This window comes from Equus quagga, chromosome 6 (genome assembly GCF_021613505.1).
Source record: "Equus quagga isolate Etosha38 chromosome 6, UCLA_HA_Equagga_1.0, whole genome shotgun sequence".
NCBI classification, from domain to species: Eukaryota; Metazoa; Chordata; class Mammalia; order Perissodactyla; family Equidae; genus Equus; species Equus quagga.
Window position 1 is genome coordinate 76,235,581 of NC_060272.1, and position 27,346 is coordinate 76,262,926.

The window sequence follows — 27,346 nt, forward strand, 5'->3', positions numbered from 1 at the left end:
TAATGACTTAGTATTTTTCAATCGATTAAATTCCTTGAATGTGAACTTGCCCTTATATGAAAAATAAAACAAATCTGCCGATTGGAATTTAAGATTTGGATCAAGTTTGAAAGAGCTGATCTCTCTCATCACTGTTATTTTCTTTTAAAACAGCAAACTTTCTAGTAGGCCCATTAAGCTGCAAATTCATCACAATAAAAATAACTTTGCCATCCATTGCCCCTCTTTTCCTAGCACCCCCTCCAATGCACATGGGGTGTGGGTCTGGGTAATAAACATCTGACTTTACAAATTCAAATAAGCATCCAGACAAACAGAATAATTCAAAGCAGCCGCAAGGTCCCCCTGACTCAGCTGTTGAAGTAGTTAAAGAAAGATGAGCTTCTCTACCGATTAACCTCCTCAACACTAATTACAGATAATGAGGGATCAAGGTGCCTGGCCCAGCCTGACCTCTGTGCTCTCCGGAGCTCACGAGCCAGCTGACGGCCCCCGGAAGACACAGAGGAAAAGGATCAAGTGGACGCAGGTGCCTGCCTCGCTGTCCGCCTGGGCAGACGACTGGCCCAGGCTTCGGTGGGGAACACAGTCAACTCTCTTGATAAGAATTACATAGAGGAAATTTGGCAGATCTCAGCCTAGGATATTTGTTTATAGGACTTAAGACCATCGCTGAGTCGCTCAAAGTTCAGCCTAGCCGCTGGAGAGAGTCAGAGGACTTCAAGAAATTGTTTTTTAAACTAAAGCACTTTATTCATGTTTTTGAACTGCTTGAAGTCTGTTCTGGAAGAAGGTGGGGTGTGTGTAAATAAGAAGTTATAAAGGAATGAATGTCCTGAGTACTCTGGAGTCTAGCCATGCCACCACTAACATGTGGAAATATTTCCTCTCATCCTTTTTCCACCTCATCCCACATGGAGGAATGTAATATTCGCAGTTAAGTGCTAGGTAGACTCAGGAAAAGCCATAGAAACAAGTAATTTGTGTGCACTTGAGCCTCCCTCCCTGTTCCACTGAACGTGCTCCAGGTAGGACGCAGCGTGGGGCCTGGACATTCCTTCACGTCACAACTACAGTAACTGCAGGCTGCAGGCTGAGCTGAATGAATAAAAAGTGTGTGGCTGCCATTCTCAGCACTCGTGAGTCACGGCCTTTCCCCAGCTCTGCATGCAGGTGCTGGAGCCCAGTGTCTTCACTCTCAGAGCGGAGAGGGCATTCGAGTCCTGTGACACTGCAGGACAGGCAGTGAACACCACCAGCTGAGGCTGACACCCACGCTCAGTTAGCTGGACACGCAGGCGCTTCAGCTGGGCCCTCCTCAGTCACTAACCTGTGACCAGGTCTCCACTAACTAGCTGAGTTGCTTTAGAGTTGGAGCTAAACTTTCATTTTCCATAATCCTGTAGGGATACTTATAACTCTGTTTCCTGCGACCAAGCAGTTGGGCTAAATATCTGAAAATGTCTCTTGAAAAATGTCTGTATCATCTGGGAAAAAAATTAACCTGTACTCTTCAGCAGAGGTGACTAAGCAGTGGGTTTTCAAATCAACAATTCGAAGAGAGCAAGTGTGCAGTCATTTCTCAAGTGAGGCCACACCTGCAGAAAGTTCTACGTGGAACAAGCAGGAACCGTTCCACAGATGCCTTTTTTATTTTTGTGTTGATTGTTGAGTTAAAGTAAACGGAAAGGGAAAATTAACATTCAGTTATCTGGTGCCATTTGAAGGCTGTCCAGATGGAGAGCCAGACCTCTAGCCGGGGCTGCAGAGGGCTAAGAAACGTGACCCCCACCCCAAAGGGGTGGTGGCCATGGGTGGTCTTGGCAACACATCAAATTCTTTCTGGGCCTCGTCTTTAGAGAAGTGTCTTCAAGGTGGAGATGGGAGTGAGGCAACGCTCCACAGACATTGCCAGAGTCTTCATTCATTACTTTTGAAGCAGGCCTTACTGAAAGCTGAGATGCACAGAGACAGATGATGCTGAAGGGGTTCTTCAGAGGGAAGGCCCTTGCCTTCTGCTAGGCAGAACAGCTGCTAAACCTGCCCAGTATTTATGGCAAACCATTTCATTTTAAATTTCAGAATAAGATGACTGTCCACATCACTTCTTGCTCACGTTTTCCAGTTTGGAGGAACTCTCCTTGAAAAGACTTAACTGGATCCACAGTGTGAGGCTGTCCTGACAGGTCTGGCTAGATCACCTTACTCTTGGGACCTAGCAGTCTGTGGAAAGATTCACTGAAACTGATGTTGGGATAGCGTTGTGAAAGACATGGTAAAAAAAAAAAAAGATATGGGGCACAGAAGAGGGAAAACACATTTCCCTTTCCCTTCCCAATGGAAAAAAAAACCCCTGTGGCTTATGAAGTTTTTAAAGAATGAATTGAATGTTTCAAATTAATTATTGTATTTAATTACTTGGCCTTTGTCTGGGTTATCCATAAAAATTATGAAATAGCGACTCAAAACCACAATTTACCTCCAGCGTTTGATCACTCAACTTCCTGAATAAACACACAGTACAGGAGAATGCTGGAGTCTAAGAATAAGATGCCTCTCTGTTCTGGAAGCAACGTTATTTTCCTAAGTTAAAGAATGACACTCATCAGGAGGTTAGTGAATTCCCTAAAAATCTAATGCAAATTGACATGTACGGAGATGGGGCATAGCTTTCATAATCTTATCAAAGGCCTGAAGTAGACATGCTAATGTTCCCACCAATATCCATTTCTTCCCTCCTGTGCCAAGGAGCACTCATAAACGGAGTGACATCCCCCACCCCCAACCTTCCTACATGGATGGGTTCTGGTAATGTGAGCCTAAATCAATCCGCCATGGCATTTCCCTGACTGTAGGGATTGGCTCAAGACGGCCCCATCAAGGAAAACAGGAACTTGTTGTCTGTTGGTAGTGCCAACTCTCTCTCTTCCATTGGTTGTGAACAAGGTTGCACATGGGGTGACCTCCCTGTGATCATGACAGTGGGTGGAGGGCAGACTTAGTATAAAGTGTTAGAGCAAAGTGAACAGATAAAAAGAAACTGGATCCTTGATGACATTCTTGGCTAGGCATACATCACCTATGACTGCCCTCCATCAGGATGTTCAAATTACACGAGCTAGGGACTTCTCAAAGCCTGAAGGGAAGTTTGAATTGGGGCCTCTGTTATTTGCAACTAAAAACATCCTCCATTGATAGAAGAGTTCTTGTTCCAGAATAATTAAGAACCATTGGCCCAAGGACCGACTTTAAGGAACCAAGGTATGTTCTCAGGAGAAAGCAGGGAGAGTGAATCGGAAGGATATGGAGTGGAAGAGAGGTGGGACTTGGCTACTTATTCTTGGCCTTCTGATCCTGAGGTACACTTAGCAGTTATTTTTTGAAGTCGACTTTTTGGATGTAATTCATAAGAGTAATCTAAGTTTTATCATCTTTTCCATCCTTGTAACTAGCATACATTATTTCTACTAAATGAATAACTATCCATAGGTCTTATATGAGAAACTGCATTCCCCACATTAGCGGTGCCATGAGCTCCCTGGGGACGGAGGGTAGTTTATGGGCAGCCCAAGGGTCATCATGCTAAATTTGCAAATTTGGTTGCTTAGTGCTTATCTGCCAGGCAGTTACTAACCTATAATTTCCTTTTCTCCTCAAAAAGGGTGAGACCACTATAAGAAAACCTTTCTATAGTGTTGTTCTAGAGTAGGGGTGAGGGGTGACTTTCGAACACTCTCAGAAGAAATATGCATGTTCCAATACAACCCTGCATGGGAGAGGAATCCTGGGGACATAGACACGTTGTTTTGGCATGGACAAACTTCAGACGCCTTGATGAAGAAAGGCCAAGTAGCTCTTTTCAATATTCTCTACTCGTAAGATCTCATCCCATAGCTATTTCTTATAAGTGAGGCTTTTGATGGCTCCCTTTATTACAGAATAAAGCCCCAACCTCATCATAGGTCATTTGATTTGGCCCTTACCTACTTCTCCAACCTAACGTCTCACCACCATGCTGGACTCTTGGCCCAGCATACTGAACTTTTCATGGGGCCTGGAGAACTCTGCCGAGTCACCCTCTGCTGCTGGAATCCCCTTTCCTTCCTTCACTCCTTGGTAACAAATTCTAATCTGCACTGGGCTCTCCCAGCAGCCTCCCCATCACTCTATTCAAACACTTCCACATCGTATTCCCACTCTATCTACTCATCTCCCACCATTACCCTACTCTTTCTCTATTTCTTTACTGCCTGGCATGATCTCTGGCAAAATGCAAGGACTCAATACATGCTCCTGCCTGGATTAGCATCACCATGAAGGACAACAACATAAGCATCTCTGAGTGAGTGAATACATATAAGCAACCATGTGTGGAAAATTCTCAGAAGTTCTTCTTTTATTTAAGCTGACTCCTGAAGATTAGGAGGAAAATGCACCAAGGTTCTGTTAGAGAAACCTATTTTTAAAATATGGTCTTCAACAACAGGATATGCCCACTCACAGGCATTTAAAAAAAAAATCATGATACTACTTGATCAGCAGGTGTTTTGTACAACAAGTTTATAAGAGTTCAGACGTAAAATAGGTAATGGTAAATGGAAGAAAAAGGATTAAGGGAGCATTATGTCTTGCACTGCTCATAGATGGGTGGACAAAGTTTTGGGAGAACAAATTATAAATTTCACTGTAAATTCTATGATCAGGTTTTTCCTTTGTTGTTGTTTTTCCATTTTCATTTCCTTTGCTGTTCTAACAAATGGTAGAAGTATATCAGAAATGCTGCTCTCTCTATATGTATACATATTTACACACACACACATACATATCAGTTGTTAGGAATGTGAAAATATTTGCTGCTGTGACACTAATGTGAAAGCAGCACAGAAAATCAAAATGGAGAAACAGAAGGTGCATCTCAGAGCACATACAACAGCACTCATGATGTCGTAAGTTGGACATGCTCCAACAGTTATAAAAGAACAAAAGTCAGAAAACATGAAACCTATGCATGGTATAAGCCACTGTGTTCAAGAAAGAAATTAATGCAAGGAATACAGCAGTGACACAGCTATGAGGTAAACTTGAAGGAATGATGTGGTTATGTCCTCTGAGAATATTACATTAAAAGGAGGAGGAAGGAAAAGTCGCCTGTAAGGAAACAATCAGAACTGAGGATCTAAAGTACATAAATGAGGATGCATGCTGGGCCTAACAGAAGAATTCCCTGAAGATCCTTAAGAAAATTCTTTATCTGGAATCAGATGGTGCACTTTGTCTGCAGACATTCCTTACAAAACAGCATAGATACAAATCAATTGTTTTTGAGGCTATACGTGTATTTTCATTTTCAGATACTGAAGGAACTAAAGTGAAAAATTTTGAGGAATAGCAGAAATATGGTCTTCAGTCAGTTGAATCAGGACTGCATGATTTATGGATTCAAGAAGCAGAGGCCAAAATGGAGCAGAAACATGTAGCTGGAGCATTTCGCTGAGTTATCAAATAAAAGCTCACTTGCATTTACTTTGAAAAGTCATCGAGTCTCACATGGTCCAGGTACAGAATACCTGTAGATGTCTGGTCAAAGAATACAACCAATTTGTCTGGCAACATGGCCACAGAGAGGCTTATACACAACCCAGCCCAACGCCTCTTTGCTCCTGACTGCTTTAGCATCTTTCATCTTCTGCAGTGTGTGAAAGATGCGGCACGAACTGGGAGCAGGCAAAGGGCTTTGTCTGTAGCCTGTGGCAACCTGGACAGTTCTTCAGTTTTCCATAAATTTGTGAGGATGGCGAAAAGATGATAGCTTGGACAGTGACCCCAAAGTTCCACATGACAAAAGTGCTTTCGTTCCTGTCCTCAGTTCTGTGTAAGAAAGCAAATGTTTTCTGAATAAGTAGGACAAAGCCAGCCAGGGAAAGGTCTGGGTGATATCCCAATGCTTTAATAAATAAAACAACTGTCATTCTAGAAATCCCTTGAATATCTAAAATTTCTTCCATCTGAAATCTTGACTATTTCTGATGAAGTGGCAAAAAGAAATATATGGTAGAATTAAAAATTTTGTATTCCACTACTAATGACAAGTTATATTTATTAGTAAATTCAATGAATGTATGTAAAACTCTTGCTTAAATTATACTTTTTAATTTAAATACCAAAATTTTAAGTTATTCATTTTATATTATAAAACTATATGTATAAGAAATACTAAAATAATTGTTTTACTCTCTCTAAAGTGCATATTCTTTCCTAAGACTTCAAATTTTTTTGAAGAATATATGTATGTGGATTTTCTGACTAAACTGAAATAGAAGGATAATATACGCTTTTAAGGTTACAACACTATTTACTATTCTTTCAACACTAGCTTTTAAATCACATTCTACATACGTTAAACATTTAAAGAAATATTCAACTAGGAGTGATGTCAGCATCATGGAGGAGTGAGTTGTTCCCTCAGTCTCTCCCTTTTAAGTGACAACTAAATGGACATTGATTAACCAGCAGAGGATTCCCTGCTCAACACAACAGGACTTCTGAGAGATTCATGCAGCTATACATCTGAAGGTGGGTGGACTGGATCCCTGGGAGGCAGTGGAACTAAGTAAGCACACCCCTAGCCCTCCACAGGGGCAGTGAGCCAGTTTGTGGATCCTTACACAGTGGTTGCACACAACTGTAAGAGGACGTAGGGAGAACCTGGCATTCACGAATGCTTGCAGAGTTGCAGCTGGGCCTGCGGGAGGACCCAGTGTGCCACGGCAGCCTTGCCCATGGGAATGCTCTACACTGAGGGGCAGTGGTGATACTCCAAGCTAATGGCAAACAAAAGAAAGCAGGTGTCGCAATACTCATATCAGACAAAGCAGACTTCAAGATAAGACAGGTAAAGAGAAAAAGAGGGGCAGTATATAACGATTAAAGGGACACCACCAAGAAGACATAACACTTATAAATATCTATGCACCCAACACAGCAGCACCAAAGTACATATAGCAACTATTAACAAACCTAAAAGAAGAAATTAACAATAAGACAATAATAGTAGGGGACCTTAACACTCCACTCACATCAATGGATAGATCATCCAGAAATAAGATCAACAAGAAACAGTGGAATTAAAGGAAATGCTAGACCACTTGGACTTAATAGACATATATAGAAAACTCCATCCAAAAACAACAGAATACATATTCTTCTCAAGTGCGCATGCAACATTCTTAAGGATAGACCATATGTTGGGAAATAACACTAGCCTCAATTAATTTAAGAAGATTGAAATAATAACAAGCATCTTTTCCATTCACAATGCTATGAAGCTAGAAATTAATTACAAGAGAAAAGCTGAGAAAGGGACAAAGATGTGGAGACTACACAACAGGCTATTGAACAACCAGTAGGTCACTGAAGAAATTAAAGGAGAAATAAAAAATATCTGGAGACAAATGAAAATGAAAACATACCGTACCATCTCATAAGGGATGCAGCAAAAGCCATATTAAGAGGGAAATTCATCGCAATACAGGCTCACCTTAACAAACAAGAAAAATCCCAAATAAGCAATCTCAAACCACACCTAACTGAATTAGAAAAAGAAGGCCAAACAAAGCCCAAAGTCAGCAGAAGGAGAGAAATAATAAAAATCAGAGCAGAAATAAATGCAATTGAAACAAAAAAAAAAGCAGTAGAAAGGATTAATGAAACAAAGAGCTGGTTCTTTGAGAAGATAAACAAAACTGACAAACTCCTAGCCAGACTTACAAAGATTACTCTATCCAGCAAAACTATCCTTCAGATACAATGGAGAAATAAAAGCTTTCCCAGATAAACAAAAGCTGAGGGAGTTCAATGCCACTAGACCTCCCCTACAAGAAATGATGAAGGAAGTCCTCCTACCTATATCAAAAAGATAAATGTTTACAAAACCTTGAGCAAAGAGATAAATAGATAGAGGGAATCAGAAAATTGAAGCTCTATATCAGAGTAGGTCAGTAAACAATTATAACATAAAAGACAAAGGGAAAGAAAGCATCAAAAATAACTATAAACACTTTAAGTCACAAACTCACAACACAGAAAAGAACAATTTGTGACAACAATAACTCAGAAAGGGAGCGGAAAGGGATGGAACCTTCTTAGGCTAATGGAGACAAGAGGCTATCAGAAAATGGATTATCTTTATACGAACCTCATGGTAACCACTAAACAAAAAATCAGAACAGAGCCACAAATCATAAATAAAGATAAAACTGAGAAAACCAGCAAAGTAAACAACCAAACTGAAATGGCAGGCAGAAATACAAGGGAAGAGAAACAATGGAAACATAGAACAACTGGAAAACAAGAGATAAAATCGTGCTACTAAGCCCTCATTTATCAATAATCAGTCTAAATGTAAATGGATTGAATTCTCCAATCAAAAGACACAGAGTGGCTGGATGGATTAAAAAACAAGACTCAACAATATGCTGCCTCCAGGAAACACATCTCAGCTCTAAAGACAAACATAGGTTCAGAGTGAAGGGATGGAAGACAATACTCCAAGAAAATGGCAAACAAAAGAAAGCAGGTGTTGCCATACTTATATCAAACAAAGTATACTTCAAGATAAAAAAGACAATGAGAGACAAAGAAGGGCAGTATATAATGAAAAAAGGGACATTCCACCAAGAGGACATAACTCTTATTAATGTATGTGCACCTAACACAGGAGCACCAAAGTATATAAAGCAACTATTAACAGACCTAAAGGGAGAAATTGACAGTAAGACAATAATACTAGGGGACCTCAAAACTCCACTTACATCAATGGATAGATTACCCAGACAGAATGTCAACAAGGAAACAATGGCCTTCAATGAAATATTAGAGCAGATAGACTTAACAGATATAGACAGAAAGTTCATCCAAAAACAGCAGAAAACACATTCTTCTCAAGTGCACAGGGAACATTCTCAAAGACAGACCACATGTTGGGAAACAACGCAAGACAATAAATTTAAGAATATTGAACTCATATCAAGCATCTTTTTCAACCACAATGCTATGAAACTAGAAATCAACTACAAGAAAAAGGCTAGAAAAGTCACAAATATGTGGAGACTAAACAACATGCTACTGAACAACCTCTGCATCAATGAGGAAATCAAAGGAGAAATAAAAAAATACTTGGAGACAAATTAAAATGAAAACACAACACACTAACTCTATAGGATGCAGCAAAAGCAGTCTTAAGAGGGCAATTTATAGTAACACAGGCCTACCTCAACAAAGAAGAAAAATCTCAAATAGGTAAACTTAAACTATACCTAGCAGAATTAGAAAAAGAAAAACAAACAAAGCCCAAACTTAGCAGAAGGGGGAAAATAATAAAAATTAGAGCAGAAATAAGTGAAATAGGGACTAAAAAATAATAGAAAGGATCAATGAAACTAAGAGCTGTTTCTTTGAGAAGGTAAACAAAATTGACAAATGCTTAGCCAGACTCCCTAAGAAAAAAAGAGAGAAGGCTCAAATAAATAAAATTAAAAATGAAACAGGAGGGGCCGGCCATGTGGCCAAATGGTTAAGTTCAAGCACTTTGCTTCAGTGGCCCAGGGTTTTGTCAGTTTGGATCCTGGGCATGGACCTAGCACCACTCATCAAGCCATGCTGAGGCAGTGTCCCACATGGCAGAACCAGAAGGATCTACAACTAGAATATACAACTATGTATAGGGGAGGCTTTGAGGAGAAGGGGAAAAAAACAGAAAGAGGAGAAATTACAACAGATAGCACAGAAATACATAGGATTATAAAAGAATACTATAAAAAACTATATGCCAACAAATTGGACAACCTAGAACAAATGGATAAATTCTTAGATTCATAGGAACTCCCAAAACTGAATCAAGAAGAAATAGAGAGTCTGAATACACCAATTACAAGTAAAGAGATTGAAAGAGTCATCAAAAACCTTCCAAAACACAAACATGTAGGACCAGATGGCTTCTCTGGAGAATTCTACCAAACATTCAAAGAAGATTTAATACCTATCCTTTTCAGACTATTCCAAAAAAGTGAAGAAGATGGAATGTTTCCTAACTCATTCTATGAGGCCAACATTACCCTGATACCAAACCCAGACAAGGACATCACAAAGAAGGAAAATTACAGGCCAATATCATTGACGAACATAGATGCAAAAATCCTCAACAAAATACTGGCAAATCAAACACAGCAATACATTAAAAGGTTCATACACTATGGTCAAGTGGGATTTATACCAGGGACACAGGGATGGTTTAACATCCACAAATCAATCAATGTGATACACCACATTAACAAAATGAGGAATAAAAACCACATGTTCATCTCAATAGACACAGAGAAAGCATTTGAGAGGATCCAACATCCATTTACAATAAAAACTGTTGAGAAAATTGGTATGAAAGGAAAGTACCTCAATACAATAAAGGCCATACATGAGAAACCCATAGCCAACATCATACTTAACCGTGAAAAACTGAAATCCATCCCTCTGAGAACAGGAACAAGACAAGGGCGCCCACTCTTGACACTCCTATTCAACATGGTACTAGAGATCTTGGCCAGAGCAATTAGGCAAGAAAAAGAAATAAAAGATACCCAGATTGGAAAGGAAGAAGTAAAACTCTCACTGTTTGCAGATGACATGATTGTATATATAGAAAACCCAAAAGAATCTACAAGAAAGCTATTAGAGATAATCAACAACTATAGCAAAGTTGCAGGGTACAAAATCAACTTACAAAAATCAGTTGCATTTCTATGTATTCATAACAAACTAGCAGAAAGAGAAGTCAAGAATACAATTACATTTATAATTGCAAAAAAACAGAATAAAATATCTAAGAATAAATTTAACCAAGGAGGTGAAAGACCTATACACTGAAAACTATAAGACATTATTGAAAGAAGTCAAAGAAGACATAAAGAAATGGGAAGATATTCCATGCACATGGATTGGAAAAATAAACATAGTTAAAATGTCCATACTACCTAAAGCAATCTATAGATTCAGTGGAATCCCAACCAGAATCCCAATGACATTCTTCAATGAAATAGAACAAAGAATCCTAAAATTTACATGGAATGATAAAATACCCCAAACAGCCAGAGCAATCCTGAGAAAAAAGAAGAAAGCTGGAGGCATCATAATCCCTGACTTGAAAATATACTATAAAGCTATAGTAATCAAAACAGCATGGTACTGGCACAAAAACAGACACACAGATCAATGGAACAGAATCGAGAGCCCAGAAATAAAACCACATATCTATGGACAGCTAATCTTCGACAAAGGAGCCAAGAACATACAATGGAGAAAGGAAAGTCTCTTCAATAAATGGTGTTAGGAAAACTGGACAGCCATATGCCAAAGAACGAAAGTAGACCATACACCAAAATTAACTCAAAACGGATTAAAGACTTGAATGTAAGACATGAAATCATAAAATTCCTAGAAGAAAATATAGGCAGCACACTCTTTGACATTGGTCTTAGCAGCATCTTTTCAACTACCATGTCTACTCAGGCAAAGGAAACAGAAGAAAAAATAAACAAGTGGGACTGCATCAGACTAAAGAGCTTCTGCAAGGCAAAGGAAGTTACTAAGAAAATGAAAAGACAACCTACCAACTGGGAGAAAATATTTGCAAATAACATATCCGACAAGGGGTTAATTTCCAAAATATATAAAGAACACATACAGCTCAACAACAAAAAGACAAACAACCCAATCAATAATTGGACAAAGGATACGAACAGACATTTTTCCAAAAGAAGATATACAGATGGCCAACAGGCACATGAAAAGATGTTCAACATCACTAATTATGAGGGAAATGCAAATCAAAACTATAATGAAATATCATTTTACACTCGTCAGAATGGGTATAATTAACAAGACAAAAAATAACAAATGTTGGAGAGGATGTGGAGAAAACGAACCCTCATACACTGCTGGTGGGAATGCAAACTGGTGCAGCCACTATGAAAATCAGTATGGAGATTTCTAAAAAAGTTAAAAACAGAAACACCATATGATCCAGCTATTCCACTACTGGGTATTTATTCAAAGAACATAAAATCAACAATACAAAGAGATCTATGTACCCCTATGTTCATGGCAGCATTATTAACAATAGCCAAGCCATGGAAACAACCCAAGTGCCCATCGACTGCAAAATGGATAAGGAAGATGTGGTGTATATATATACAACAGAATATTACTCAACCATAAACAAAGACAAAATTGTCCTATTTGTGACAACATGCATGGACCTTGAGGGTATTACATTAAGCAAAATAAGCCAGACAGAGAAAGACAAACACTGTATGATTTCACTCATAGTGGAAAATAAATAAAAACATGGATAAAGAGAACGGATTAGTGGTTACCAGAGGGGAAAGGTGCAGTGGGTGAAAGGGGTAGAGAGGCACACATGTATGGTGACGGATAAAAAGCAGACTATTGGTGGTGAGCACAATGCAGTCTATACAGAAACTGATACATAATAATATACACCTGCAATTACACAGTTATAAACAAATATGACCACAATAAAATAACTGGAAGAAATTTAACTGAATTAAAACATATAAATATTTCATTTAATACATATCAAATCCTTATTTATTAAAAACCACCAATGTTTTCAAGTTAACTTGCTTTTGTAAAGATCTCAAATTAAAGGCGTTTATATTTGATCTAACAAATAGGTCACTTATTAAAAAGGCCCCAATTATATATTGCTATTTTTAAAAAGCATTCTTATGTGTCCATTCATATAAAATAATACTGGCAACCTGCCTATTCTGCTCCAAGGGCATTGCTTTTATTTAAAGATTGGCACCTGAGCTAACATCTGTTGCCAATCCTTTTTTTTCTTCTTCTTCTCCCCCAAATGCCTCCCTCCCCAGTACACAGCTGTATATTCTAGTTGTAGGTCCTTCTAATTGTGGCATGTGGGACGCCGTCTCTGATGAGTGGTGCCATGTCTGCGCCTGGGATCTGAGCCAGCGAAACCCTGGGCCGCAGAAGTGGAGCACACAAACTTAACCACTCAGCCACTGGGCTGGCACCCAAGTGCATTGCTTGACCATGTTGCTGTCTGCATAAGTCAGTCGCATAACGAGGAACAATCAATTTATCACATGATGTTATTTTAGAGAGTTTTAGAGCTTACATAAACCATTGGTGGCTTCTTTTTATTTTTTTAAAGATTGGCACCTGAGCTCACATCTGTTGCCAATCTTCTTTTTTTCCCTCTTCTTCTCCTCCCCAAAGCCCCCCACTACAGAGCTGTATATTCTAGTTATGGGTCCTTCTGGTTGTGCTACATGGGACGCTGCCTCAGCATGGCCTGATGAGCGGTGCCACGTCTGTGCCCAGGATCCGAACCAGCGAAACTGTGGGCCGGTGAAGTGGAGTGCGCGAACTTAACCACTCAGCCACGGGCCAGCCCCAGTGGCTTCTTTATATGCTTTGTACATTTATGATGAGAAATTTAAGCTAATTTATTTTATAGAAATTATTTATATTAATATTTATATATTATTTAAGATTTATAAAATTACAAAATTAAAATCATAAAATTTATTAAAATTATAAAAACTATTATTAAATTTATTTAACTATATATTATTTACACATTATTTATATTATTTTATATAGATTAATTTAAGCAAATGTTATTATCATATTAAATATAATGGAGAATAAAAACGAGAAAGTCTGAGGTTACAAGGTTAACTGGGAAACACTTAAAACTGGCAACTAATCTTTGTACATTGGAGCCTTTCTCAATACCACTCAAAAGAAAAACAGAAAAAAAATTGGACACGGAGATGATATGAGACATCTGTCCTCCATAACACTAATTTCAAATTTTTGTCATCTTGAAAATCATCTCATTGTTACCACTAATTGACTTTAAAACAAATAAATGTGTTAATTTGAACTTTTATAATGCATTCATGCTAATAAGTGCTTTCTGTTTTATACACTGAGATTTTACTAAACTTTTTGAAAATGGGACTCTATGGCTTTCAAGTGGCATGGCAATCGCATCTTCTAGAAAACTGGGTCATGCATTTCCCTTGCTGGCCCCCTCGGCTCCTGGTGGCTGAAATCCTGATCCCTGACCCTCGCCCACAAATCCCTGAGCACCTCTGCTGCCTCTTAGATGGCTTTGTGGGCACCAGCAAGACCAACTGTGCTCCCCCTTGGGCCTCCCCTCCAACACTTCTGCTGCATGCAGTGCTCCTTGCCCACACCTTCATTTGGATGGCTATCTGACTTATTTAGGTCTCAGTTTGCCGGTCATCTTGAGAGGCTTTCCTGACCACTCAAACCCAGTCATTCATTCCCCATTACAAACCTGTTTCATTTTCTCACAACAGTCATCACTGATTCTCTTGTTTATTCGCTTGTCTGTTCATTGTCTGTTATTCCCATTAGAGTGTGAGCTCTGCCACAGTGGGAACCTGTCTCTCTTGTTCTTGCCACACCCTGGCCTGGCATGTCTTCAGTTTTCAATGTCTATTGCATAGATGAATACATGACTTGTCCCATATTAAGGCAATCACTGATTCTATTTGCTATGAAGCCAACATGTTTACTCATTAGCAAGTGTGAATTCCCAATTAGCACCACCTAAGGTGCCTTGAGCCAATCCTAATTGCTAGAGAAAGAGAATAAACACTGAATACCATTATCACTGCCTTGTTAGAAAGGGAAGGCTTAACTGAGAATTACTGAGTGGCTAAAACCCAAGGCTCCATGACGATAAGCAGTCCTGGTCTCCAGAAGGATTTACTCTTAGGTGCACTAGTGTGAGACACACCCATTTTTTTCTGCTTCTATTAATAGAGAAATCTTTCCAAAAGTCCAATAAATCTATTGCTAAATGCAGTGATTCCCACTACAACAACCATCTCCTGGCCACAACTTTTACATATTCTCCAAGTTCTTCTCAACCACAAGATCAATGATGTCATACTCACCTGTGACCAAATGGGCCTTAACTGGCTTTTCAAGTGCCAGCCACAGAGATGGGAACTACAGCACCTTACAATAAAGACCACACCTGGGACTTGGGTGGATAGGTTCAGAGTAGTGTCAGGTGCAAAAGGAGACATCAAATATAAACAAAAAATGTCCCGCACTGCCCCCTCACGTTCTTTTTTCTTCCCACAGTCCAATACCTCCAGGGGATTTATTAATTCTCTTAAATGCACTACAAAAACAACTTTACACCTGTACTCTGAGGGTGCCAGAAAGCCTACACTTCTTGCTTCGCTTCCCTCAGGATTTAGGAGCAGCCCATTGAGAAAAGAGCAGTAGAATCCGCCTCTGCCTGGACTCTGTGTAAAACCGTAACTCAGTTTCAGAAGCGGTGTTTCTGGTCATCTGTTTCCAGCTGGCTGGAATGCTTTACTCTCAGAGATCCATCACATCACAGTTGGAGATAGGGAAGAAAGAAAGTCAAACTGAAAAGCAAAAACTCACTGATAATGAAGTGGAGAGGTGATTAGCCAAGATCTTCTAAGAACCTCTCACAGAACTAATCCTTGCTTGGAATGTGAATATCATTATTCAAATGATATGACCTATACAACAAAAAAACACTCTTTTTTGAAAATCTGCCTTTGTATGCTTCTATTGTTGCTCAAATGGGGTTAAATAAAACCAACTTCTAAAAAAAGGATTAAATTATTTCATACTACTTTAAAGGGATACAAGGAGCCATCAGTAGTTTGTTAGTGACATTAACTTTATGAGTAAAAGGATTTTTGAAAAGGGGTCTGGTAGGCAAATAGAGAAAGTTGATGTTAAACTAACTTAAGTCATAATCCAAAAGTAAATTTACTCATGTCATCCTGGAAATACAGTCTGAGGATGTGTTACTGGCAAACTAACACAGAGCCTGCCTCCATACCTGTCGGCTCACCTCCCTACACCAACAGCAAACGACTGCTTCTCCTCCGGCAGCAACGCCTCTCTCCAGGCATCTCAGAAAGACGCTGCCCGCCTGCCACCACAGCGGCGGCGGAGGCTAAGCTCCTGAGTCGACTTCTAGTACAGTTCAGGCACCACTTAAAGGTGAGCAAGGAGACCTTTTCTTGCTTCGTAACAAATGAAAAATGGTATTTACAAAAGCTTTTTAAATTATTAAACATCAGACCATAACAACACCAAAAAAAGGCACCTGGGATTTAACATCCATAAAATAACACAGAATCAATTATTTTAGTTGACACAGGCGGCTTAGGCATTAACTAAATGCTAATGAGGACTTTTACTTCCTTGAAAGTTTATTTTCCTCAGCCTATTCTTCCTGTGCCCAGGATGCAAATAGTCACCAGAATCCCCGTTTGGGTAATCCAGTCAGCCTCTCTGTAATTTCCCGAACCATTTACTCCCTTTGTCCCACTAACACATTTCCTCACCTGTTCTGAGCATCTGTCAGGGAGCCTAGAAGTTTAACCGGTCTTGCTTGGGAGCATTGTGGACTCTCCAATTGTTCTCCTAAGAACGCTCCCTGTTGTCTCAACCAAAATATTTGCCAGTGTTAGGCCTTGCCCAAGCTTCTTCCCTGCACAAGATTAAATCCATTCAATTAATTTCTTTTATAGACTAGTTTCCATTAAGGTGGTTCTGGCTGGAAATCATCTTTCTCAACAAAGCTTCTCTTTTCTGAACCATACCAAAGCAGTTAACAGCTCTCATGAGCTTCTTTTTCTTTATTTGCCCTCGAGTGGTCAGCTTGTTTGGCTTCTGTATTCCTTTAGGGGAGGGTATAGTTTCTATGCTTGCTCCATGTTCTTTCTACATTTAGGGATATAAAAGGCAACAGCTCATAACTATTATTTTCTAGCTTCCTTGGAGTTCTGCCTGTGACTTTATCAAATCAGCAGACTTTGACCCTTTTCTGCCGCCCCTAATCAGACTCCCACTGCCAGGAAGTCGCCCCTCCTGGTCCCTCTGGGGCTCCGCTGCTCTCCAGGCACTCTCAGAAAGGGGAAATTGCACATGGGAGCTTGTGTGTGACTCTCGGTATCTTGGCTTTGGGAAAAGAACCCTGGAGTTCAGAGACACGGGCCCCCCTGTCTTTAGTGGGGCAACTCGAGGTGGGCGACTCCACTTCTCTGAGGCTGAGTTCCTCCTTCTGTGCAGGAAGACACTTTCACTAGCAGCATGTGGTGATAACTGTTATGAGAAAAATAAAATGGGACATAATTTCTGTTCAGCCCGCGGCACTAAAAACAAGGAAGGGGAGCAGGGCTTCTTGAGATTAAAAGACTTAAAAAATACAGCAAACAAATGTTACATGTGGACCTTGCCTAGATCCTAGTACAAACCTAATAAAACCCTAAAAGGACAGGGTTGAGATGATCAAGAAAACCTGTGTATGGACTGGGTATCAATTGGTAGCAAGGAATTATTGTTGATTTATTAGATGTGATAACAGGCATTGGACTTATAGTATTTATATGTAATAACATAAGTATAATATATATTAGTCATAACACACGTCATGACGTATAATGTGATATTTAGAGCTACATCTTGAAGTCTGTAAGGGTGAAATGTTGTGATGGCCAGGATCTGTTCTATATGCTTCAGCAAAGGAAAACAGGGCCAAAAAGAGGCTACTTGAAGCAACTGTGGCAAGATCTTGACAAGCGTTGAGTCTGGGCAATGAGTACACGGCAGTTCGTTGTGCTAGTCTCTCCACAACTGGGAATGCTGAATATTTGAATAATTTAAAAACCTTTTAAAACAAATGTATTAAGGGAGTCCCAGGCCGAAGTTATCATAGTGGAGAGGTCGGAAACAATGGAGCAAGATCAGAGGGTGTGTCTGGAGGTGGATGTATTTGTCCTCAGGGCTGCAGGTCCCTCCAGGACAAGGGTCTGTCTCCTTTGTCCCCGAGTCCCCTTTGCTTGACCCAGTACTGCCACAGCTGTATGAAATCAGAAAAGAGAAGGGCCCAGTGGCAGCATCAGCCACAGAAGGGCATGGCCAAGCTTGGTGAGGGGAAGCATGGGAGGGCAAGGGGAGACAGGAGGCTGAGAGTCACACAGGTCAAAGAGGCCGAGGAGAGAGACATCATTCGTGGCCCTGGGCTGCACTTAGCTCAGCAGACAGTGGGAAACCATTACAGGTTTAGACCAGAGAGCAGCATGGCTTGGGGCTGCGCTTCAGAAACCCAGTTTCCAGCTGTGTGGAGGGAGGAGAGGGGAGGGAAAGGCACCACGGCAGGGGACCAGTTGGGATAACAGAGCTGGCGAGAAGTAACGGACCTGGGAAAGGATACTGGCCGAGGAGGGGAAACTGGCCCTTTACGCTTGAGACCTGGTGCCCCGCAGGCTGCAAAGACGAAGAGGGCACAAGATGGGGCTGAGAGGGAGCCTGTGGTACTGGAACAGCTGGTCATGAATGGGAGCAGAGAACCCTGCAAGAAGAGCTGGTTCTCAGGGAGACGGCGAGCCCCGGCCGACGTGGGCCTTCACGTGGACGTGACGTGCGCAGAGCACCTCCTCAGGGGAGTCGCAGCCTGGCTGGGAACACCCTCTTCTTTGCCAACAGGAGGCAGTCAAAGCAGGAATCCAAAGGCTGACTTGGGAAACTGTCAGGATTTTGAACCCTCTCCCATCCCCACAATCTAAAACTCACTGTGGCTTGCCCACACGCTCTGAGGTGACTGGGGTTCAGTCGGATCTTTGCCCTTTGCCCCAGCCTGGGGGGTTGAACCCCGACTATACAAACCAGAGAGTGCTATGGACAAAGCGCCTATGTGTTAAAACGGCCAGTGAAATTTAATTGTTATTCAGCTTCTAAGTTAGGGGACCTATGAATGTTAGTTAACACTTTCTGAACGTCTACATATGCTATAGATTTAATATGTATTATTTCATTTGAACCTCAAAGGAACTTTATGATGAGAAAACTAAAGTTCAGAGAAGTTAATAACCTAGCCAAGGTCACACAGCTACATGAGTGGCAGGGCTTGGAGCCCAACTCAGGTCCGTCTGTCTCTACAATCTGTGTTCTTGCCTCTGCTTCATGACACAGTGATGGAAAAAACGCAGCTGGAAGTAAAATAAATCTTAACCAGGTGTTGGAAGCAGACATTTGCCACCTGGCCTGGAGAGGCTTGCTAAAATGATGCCATAATTTCCTATCCTTTCAGCTAATAAAAAACTAATAGATATTTTAGGGAAAAAACTGTGGGAAGGAGTACAGGGGAAACAAAGGGAAGACAGATATATTAGTATTGCCAACAACCAAAATTTGAGGAAAAAAAAATTTTCCTGAAATGATATAAAGTCTATATTGGAGAAAGAATATACAGTAAAGCTGGTGCATCTCACATTTTTGGGCTTGCTTCTACTCATCTTTGACTCAGCAGTTGTACCAACTGTGATTTGGAGGTGTGACAAAACCAAATAGCTTTTTAAACATTATTTTAAAGATCAAAGGATTTCTGCCTAAAGATAAACGCATAATGGCTATTCTTTAGTTGAGTACTCGATTCAAAATATATCGGGGAGTTTTTGTTTTTTAATACAATTGGTTTTTAAAAGAGCACTGGGAGACTGATGCCTGGAGTGGAGGAATAATCGTTTGTCTGAAAATCCTGCTGATGTGTTTCAGGCTCTGTCTTCTACTTTTCAGCAGATAACACTCCATTAGGATTCCCAGATCTGCCACTTGGACCAGCGCCCTACCTACGGAGAGGGAGCCTTGATGAAATGGAAGCTGAGTGAGCACCGTGGATCCCAGACAGAGCAGTGAATCAGATTTCCCTCCCGAATTCCCAAGACGTGGACAGGCTGTCTGGATTACCCCATGTGCGTGGTTCAGCCCCGGGGTCACAGGGCCCACGCATCAGCATTCAGGGAGGACATAAAACCAAATGGGAGATTCAAGAGATAGCTCACCATAAGGTGAAGATCAGTCACACAGATGCCTTTATCAGAGGCACAGAGAAAGCCATGCTTGGGGAAAGCACTTAAGCGAAAGAGAATTCCACCGCCTTGCTGGGAAAGGCAGGGGCAGCAGCCAGAACTCCACGACCCTGAAACTGGAGAAAATCAGCCTAGCCCCCTCCCTGCCCCCACCAACTGTGATGAACAGAAAGAAGATCTAGAACACAACAAGGTCTCCTTTTTGTTTATTCAGACTAAGTATAACTAGATGTTTTCATCAAATATATTCACCTTTCTTCTTGCTTGTCAAAATACCTAAAACATCAGAAGACTCCCTACCCCACACCACGGGAGAAAAACAATTTAAGGGGAAAAAAAGTTAGTTTGTCGTCTCACATAACATTTTAGGCACTTGTTTAAATTATATTTGTAGAAGTAAGTGGCCATCAGTAGATTTTCTTCTACCAGAAAAAAAATTGTATCAGATACACTTTAGAAATAAAGAGGGGAAAAAAAATTACCAAAACATTGAAAAAAGGAATTCTTCCATTTAGCTCCTCATTTTTCAGACTTGAAAAATAACGATATGCACGATAGACTCTCTTCCACATACAGGACAGGGGAATATCTCTTGGTAAAGATTACTGGGGAAGGTGGTTTGGGGAAAGATATTCTGAACAGGGCAAGTATTAACAAGTGTCTAGTGTCTGTAAGGTACACAAACAACATGTCAAGAAAAATGCTCCACCAAGAAAAGATGAACTAAAATCAAGACCAACTTTTTGTTCATTACCTTAAGCATTTTCCTACTTCACTCCACTTTCTAGATATCTAATTCTCCGACTTTGCCCTTTCTCATTATCAGCTTGTTTTATCTAAGTCATCATAACAGGCTTCTTTATGCATAAATTACACAGGTTAATCTTGGAAGACAAGATGTACTAATGAAAAAGTGCAGAAGCACACTAATGAAATTTTAAAGTTTACCAAAATAGTGTAAAAGTTTGGGGCTTAGACAAGATCAATAAAATGTTAGGTTGAAGTATTTTATTGAATGAATAAAGGGTATAGAGGGACACTTAGAACCCCTAGCTACTGTTTCAAAATTGTAATTGTAAATTTGGCACAAAAGTGTTTTTTAAGATTAACGCGTAAAGATTTTTGTTCCATTTCTTCTGAGTACATTCCTGAGAAAAACTGCTAGAATATTTGCCAGTGACTTGGACCCGCATTTTACGACTTGGCAGAAGGTCCTGAAGGGGCCTTAAGAAAGGCTTTCCAAACTGAAAGCCTTTGTAACCCTCGCAGTTAGGGATGCTGAAGACACCAGGGGGCCAGAGGCTTTGCTGGCCCTGGGGCGGGGGGTGGAGGGGGGTGGCGGGGGGGAGGGGCTTGGGGGGGTGGCAGGAGGGCTGTGGGCTGCTGGGGAGTACCACTCCTATCTGTTCCTCTCTGCCTGGGTAGGGCGATGCTAATGCCCTAAATGTCTCTCCATCTGTGATTCTATGTAAGCTCTATTCTTACCCCATGAGATAAATGGCCCTCGAACTAAAGGCCAAGTGACTGCCTGCATATCTCTCAGCATCTCTCTGGCCACTTTCAACACAAGCTAACACACCAGGCACCAACACCAGGCACAGATAATGCAGATTCCCCTTCCCTTCCTCACTGCCACCTCAGTGGACTTTTGCGTTTCCAGCCAGCCAGTCAACAAATATTTACGGAGCCTCTCTTATGTGCCAGACTAACAGCTAGAGAGATGCATGGGTCAACATCAGGCGGGCGTGGGGAATAAGGATGAGGAGGTGTGAGAAGAAGCAAAAATGCTAAGGACCTCTCAAAGACGGCATCTATAAATCTTTAGAGAGAAGATGGAGCTGAAGAAGCTTCTACCCCACCCCTCCTGGGCTTACCCTCCCCTATCTCTCTCCAGCACCAGAGGTACACAGGATCCCAGGCAGGTGCGAAGGAAGAAAACAAAGGTGATAAAGGAACTCCTGGGAGGCCAAGCAGGACAAAATCATCTCTTGCAGAGAGCAGCATGCTGCCATTATCTAGTTTGCAGATGGACCACCCAGAAAATCTGGGAGCAATTAGGATGGAGAAAAACAAATCCGGGGGTGGGGGAGGCTGAGGATGATAGGAGGCGCAAAGTCCCCAAACTATCTTCTGCTGGGAACACAAAAGTGAGGCAAGACACTGGGATTAGAGGAAAAAGAAACCCGTGTAACCAAGCATAAGCAACCACATTCACACATTCATACACCATCACGTCAGCTACGAAGCTGCAAAATTCTAGCTGCGAAATTCACAAAGGTAGGAAACCGCATTTAAATTTGAATTATCTTCTGATATCCATTTGAACACTTAAAAGTGATTTTTTAACAGGATAAGTGAATTTTTAAAAGTACATTCTTTTTATCAGCAACAAGCAAAGACAGGCTTACACTCTCAAGGCTGACAGCCCACGGTTCCTTCAACTTCGCCACTCTCCTGCCAAACTGAAGACTGATTGCTGATAGTTTGCCTTCCTGCTGTGGATCAGGCAATACAGTGTGTTGTACACATTGTTTCATAAACCCTAACCCCCCAAATAATAGTCTTCTTCCATAACAGATGAAGAGACAATCTCATTACATGAAATAGCTTGCCCAAGGTCCCGTGGCTAATCAGTGGCTGAGCCAGAATTGAACCGCAGGCTCGCATTCTCTGTGGAATGCACAACGGCCCTCCAAACTGAGTAGGGGCTTCTCTTGGCACACAGTCTGACTTGCGCCTTTGCACAGACTGCTCTCTCAGCCAGAAACACTCTCTCATCGTTTCTCTCCATCAAGTCCATCTGTCCTTCACATCTTCAAAGCCTTGTTGTCCATTCTATCTCCAACATGAAGCCTTTCCTGATTCTCAAGCCAGATGGCCTCCAGGACTGCTCCTCTTCGGAACGCGCTCTGCGCTACTGACCCCATGTCTGGTCTAAGAACCTCACAGGCCGGAACGAGACCCTGCCCCACATCAGATCAAGCATGCTAAAGTGTATTGTCATGTCACATTATATGGAACATCTTCCTGTCAAATATTTGAAAGGAGTTTTAGAATTTGGCTCTGATTTCTCATTTTACTTAGAAATTACTTATGATTTCTCAGCAATCACTGGGTATGCTTGAGAATTCTTGAGATAGAGTCTATAAGTTGTTTTCAAATAAGATAAAACTTAATGTTCTTATTAAGCTTAATAATTATTGACTGGTATTCATTTTAGAGTTTTAAACATTTATTTTATTTATTTATTTAAAATTTTTTTTGAGGAAGATTAGCCCTGAGCTAATTATTGCCAGTCCTCCTCTTTTTTGCTGAGGAAGCCTGGCCCTGAGCTAACATCCGTCGCCATCTTCCTCTACTTTGTATGTGGGACGCCTACCACAGCATGGTGTGCCAAGCGGTGCCATGTCCACACCTGGGATCCGAACCGGCGAACCCCAGGCCACTGAGAAGCAGAACGTGTGAACTTAACCACTGTGCCACTGGGCCGGCCCCCTAAACATTTATTAATTTCAATTTGCAGAGGCTTCCTCTACAGTAGTCCCTCCCTCCCTTATCCATGCGGGATATGTTCCAAGACCCCCAGTGGATGCCTGAAACCGTGGACAGTACTGAACCCTATATATACTATCTTTTTTCCCATACATACACACCTATGATGAAGTTTAATTTGTAAGTTAGGCACAGTAACAACTTCTCTTTGGCATATCTGAACTGCCAGGGTCATACTCTTGCGCTTTGGGACCATTACTAAGTGAAATAAGGGGCACTTGAACAGAAGCACTGCGATGCCAAGACAGTCGATCTGATAACCGAGTTGGCTACTAACTGACTAATGGGCAGGTGGTGTACACAGTGCGGATATGCTGGACAAAGGGATGATTCACGTCCTGGGTGGGACGGACAAAGTAGGACGGCATGAGATTTCATCGTACTACTCACAACGGCACACAATTTAAAACTAATGAGTTGTTTATTTCTGGAGTTTTCCATTTAATATTTTTGGACAATGGTCGATGTGGGTAACTGAAACTGCAGAAAGCAGAACTGTGGAAAAGGGGGGACTACTATATTTTTAGAGCCCATGAATATTTTTTTTTTAAGGTCTCAATGTCGTAGGCCCTTGAAAATCTAGTAGGTGCTAAGCACTGTGCCTCAAGTGTCTGAGGGACAGAAGAGCTGGCCAGCCTGGCCACGTGCTGCCCGTGTGCGGGTTACACAGAGATCTGCTCTATAGATCTGCTTGAGACCCTGATGGGGTAGGTGGCCCTGCCCATCCCGTCAGGACCTCAAGCCCACTGAAAACAGCGGTTTCTGTGTTGTTGACTGACCCTTTTTACAGCGACAGCACAGCTGCCATACAATGAATGCTAATGGACGCACTTATCGAAAAATGTCATAAACGAACACAAAGCCACCACTTCAACTACGCACTCTACAACCCCTTTCCTAAAACAGCAATGGTTATTTGAAATTATACTCCTGATACTTCTAAAAATGCTTGGATTTTCTTTCCTTTAAGAAAAAAAATTGCTTGGAAAGATGATACAAATAAACAGAATATAAACAAAACACAGTAGGAATGCCTAGCAGTATTCCACTTCTATATTTCTGTTTCATCAGCAGTTAGCTACATATTTCCTTCTAAGCATTTATAGGGGAGTTGTAGTCATAATTTTCTAGACAATCTGTCTCTAACGCAGCAATAGCTCTTTATTACCCTGCAAACTGTCCTGGGGTCCAGGTAAATTTCCTCTGGTGAACTTTAACCAAACGTACTCTAATAACACTTTAACATACACGATTAAACAAAAACTACTCAGATGCCCCACTGTGAGGTACAGGGGAGAGGAGGGTGATGCTCCATGAGAAACAAGGGGAGGGAACAGCAGCATTTGCTTCCATGAACTAGCCTGTAGGTCACATGATACTTTCTCAACGCCAGTAGAAAATAATAATTCATTAAAGACAAAACACAAAAAACCTCAGGTATACTTGAAGTGGACTGTAACAGGATTTACATGAATAATTAACAACATGCATAATTCAGCATGCAAACCTCTACAGTAGATACTCATCCTTTCGTATAATAATTGAGCCTGATAGCAACAGGCCTCGCTTTTAAATACTCTTTGGTAATACTCCTTTTCTACCTTAAGATAATATTGCTACTATTTCTATTTTCTACATGTGGGTTGTTTTGCCCGCGTCCACCAATAAAAACCCCAGTGTTAACTGGGGGCAGGTCCAGTGACTCAGAAATTCAGATTTCATGTTGCCACTGAAAGAGTGAGATTTAAATCTCTGACCACATCCTTAGAGAATAAGCAAAATGCTGAAAACCGAGCAATCCCCGCTCACATTGAAAACTAGGAGGAGAAAAAGAAACACAGGAAGGAAACGGGAGGAAAAGGGCCAGGAGGACTCGTGTTCTGCACATATTCGGATGGCGCCGCCCCACCTCTTTCCATTACTGTCCCGAAGCATCGCCTTTCCCATCACTCTGGACTTAGTTTCCAGCTCCTGCACCTCCTCCAGCAACGTTTTCTTGCAGGTATGCTTGGCCCTGTGTCACAAAGAAAGACAAAAAGAACATGACATGACACAGCTGGAAAGATCAGTCGCTCCCCTCATGGGCCACATCTGAATACTCTTTCACCAAATCCGAGGCTTGTAACATCACAGAACGTTCATGGTCCCTGTTGCACGGCAAGGGCTCCATCTTCGTAACCTGGGAAACATCCCAAGTCCCGCCGAACAGACTCAGACCACGAACATCAGAAGGGACCCTCCTCCACCTCCTAAAACCCTGCAGATCTGGCTGGGGACCCCAGACACTCAGAGCAAAGACCAGGGTTTATGGATACTCATGGGTGTGTCTCTAAAGCTTTTCACTGTAAGACCTTAAAACCTGGAAGGTGCTTTCAATCCTCACCTTAGTGGATGTATGCGGGTCCCTTGGCCCTCGCCCCTACTGTGATCAGAGAGCCCAGGGTGAGCAGTTTCCTCTTTCTCTTTTTGGTGTGAAAAGAGCCACTGTCACGGCAGGCATGGGATTTATAATGCTAGAGTTCATGCTCTTCATGTCAAAGCCTTGACCTAAAATTTGGGGTCAACACAAACATCCAGGCACAGCTTTTCCATCCTGCTCCTGCAGAGACTTACCTGTAGGGCCCATGTATGTAGGCCTCAATGGTGTTAAACAACCAATGGAACAACGAAAGCAAGCTGGCCTTCCCACCAGGACTGAAACCGCAGCCTGGACTCGTCCATCTGCTTGAACTGTCGGAAGAGTTATCTGCACCCTTTTTCTGATTAAACTAAGTTATACCTCACAACGACAATGCTGAATAAGAGGCTGATCTCAGGGTCCTCCTACAACTGAGACTAAACACAGAGCTACTGTTTGGAAACAATATAGGCGAAGAAGAGGCATTTAACAAGATGCAGGTTATAAGTGGCAAAAGAAAAACTATAAAAAGGCTCCTAACTGAACAATATGGGGCGGGTTCCCTTATTAAGAAAGCTTTCTATGAGGTTCAATATAAATGAATGTGAGGGTCCCGCTAAGGACCAGGACTCCCAGACAGAACAAGAACAAAACTGAGCATGTCTGCAAGGAAGTGAAGCCAGCGTAAGGGAACACTGTGAGGCTGTGGGCTGTTTCAGTGGGATCACATGCTCCCGCCCACCCTCCACCTCCAAGGAAAGAAAGTCTGTTAAGATAACGCCCAGCCATCCAGCAACACTCCAAGTTAATCTATAATGGAGTATTAGTACTAAGACACTGTCTATGCGCCTGCCATTCCTTTTCCCCAAAGTAAACAAGGGAACTGAACCACACAGCTTCTAACACATAATACCTTAATTACATCAAGCAGTGTCCTGAGACTCAGGAGGGATAAAACACTGCAGTTCAAAGCAGGGACTGTGGAATTTTAATTCAAACAATAAATGAGAAAATGTTAAACATTTTGCTGGAAAGGAGACAGTCAAAAAGAAGGCTAAAATTTACACTGTTCAAGATTAATCCAAATGCTGGGCCCCAAACTTTACCTTTTATCTCACGGGTTTATGGGACTATACTGATAAGAAGTCGGCTTAGCGGCAAGCCCCATTCTGTTCAGATTCACCCCCAACGTATAGATCCCATAAGAACATATCTGCTCGTCCTGAAGGAGGAGCTCACTCTCCGTTTCAGGACTGTCCTCACTCCACCATCATCCTCCGGTCCTCTTCCCTCTCGAGCCCACACAGAGTAAGCATTCTTCATCGACCTCTAGAACAGCCCCTAGTGTTATCTTCTGGGCTAGGTGAGAAGGGTGGCACTAAGAAGGAGGATT

At 41.5% G+C, this 27,346-nt stretch overlaps 1 protein-coding gene across 1 annotated transcript in view; it reads right to left on the reverse strand.

Moving 5' to 3' along the window:
- The window catches only part of ATP8A2 (ATPase phospholipid transporting 8A2), a 589,227-nt gene that overhangs the window by 30,292 nt on the left and 531,589 nt on the right, over positions 1 to 27,346 (reverse strand). The window contains exon 35 of the mRNA XM_046664988.1: positions 25,465 to 25,569. Within this exon, the coding sequence (XP_046520944.1) occupies positions 25,465 to 25,569 (105 nt within the window). The remainder of the gene's footprint in view (positions 1 to 25,464; positions 25,570 to 27,346) is intronic.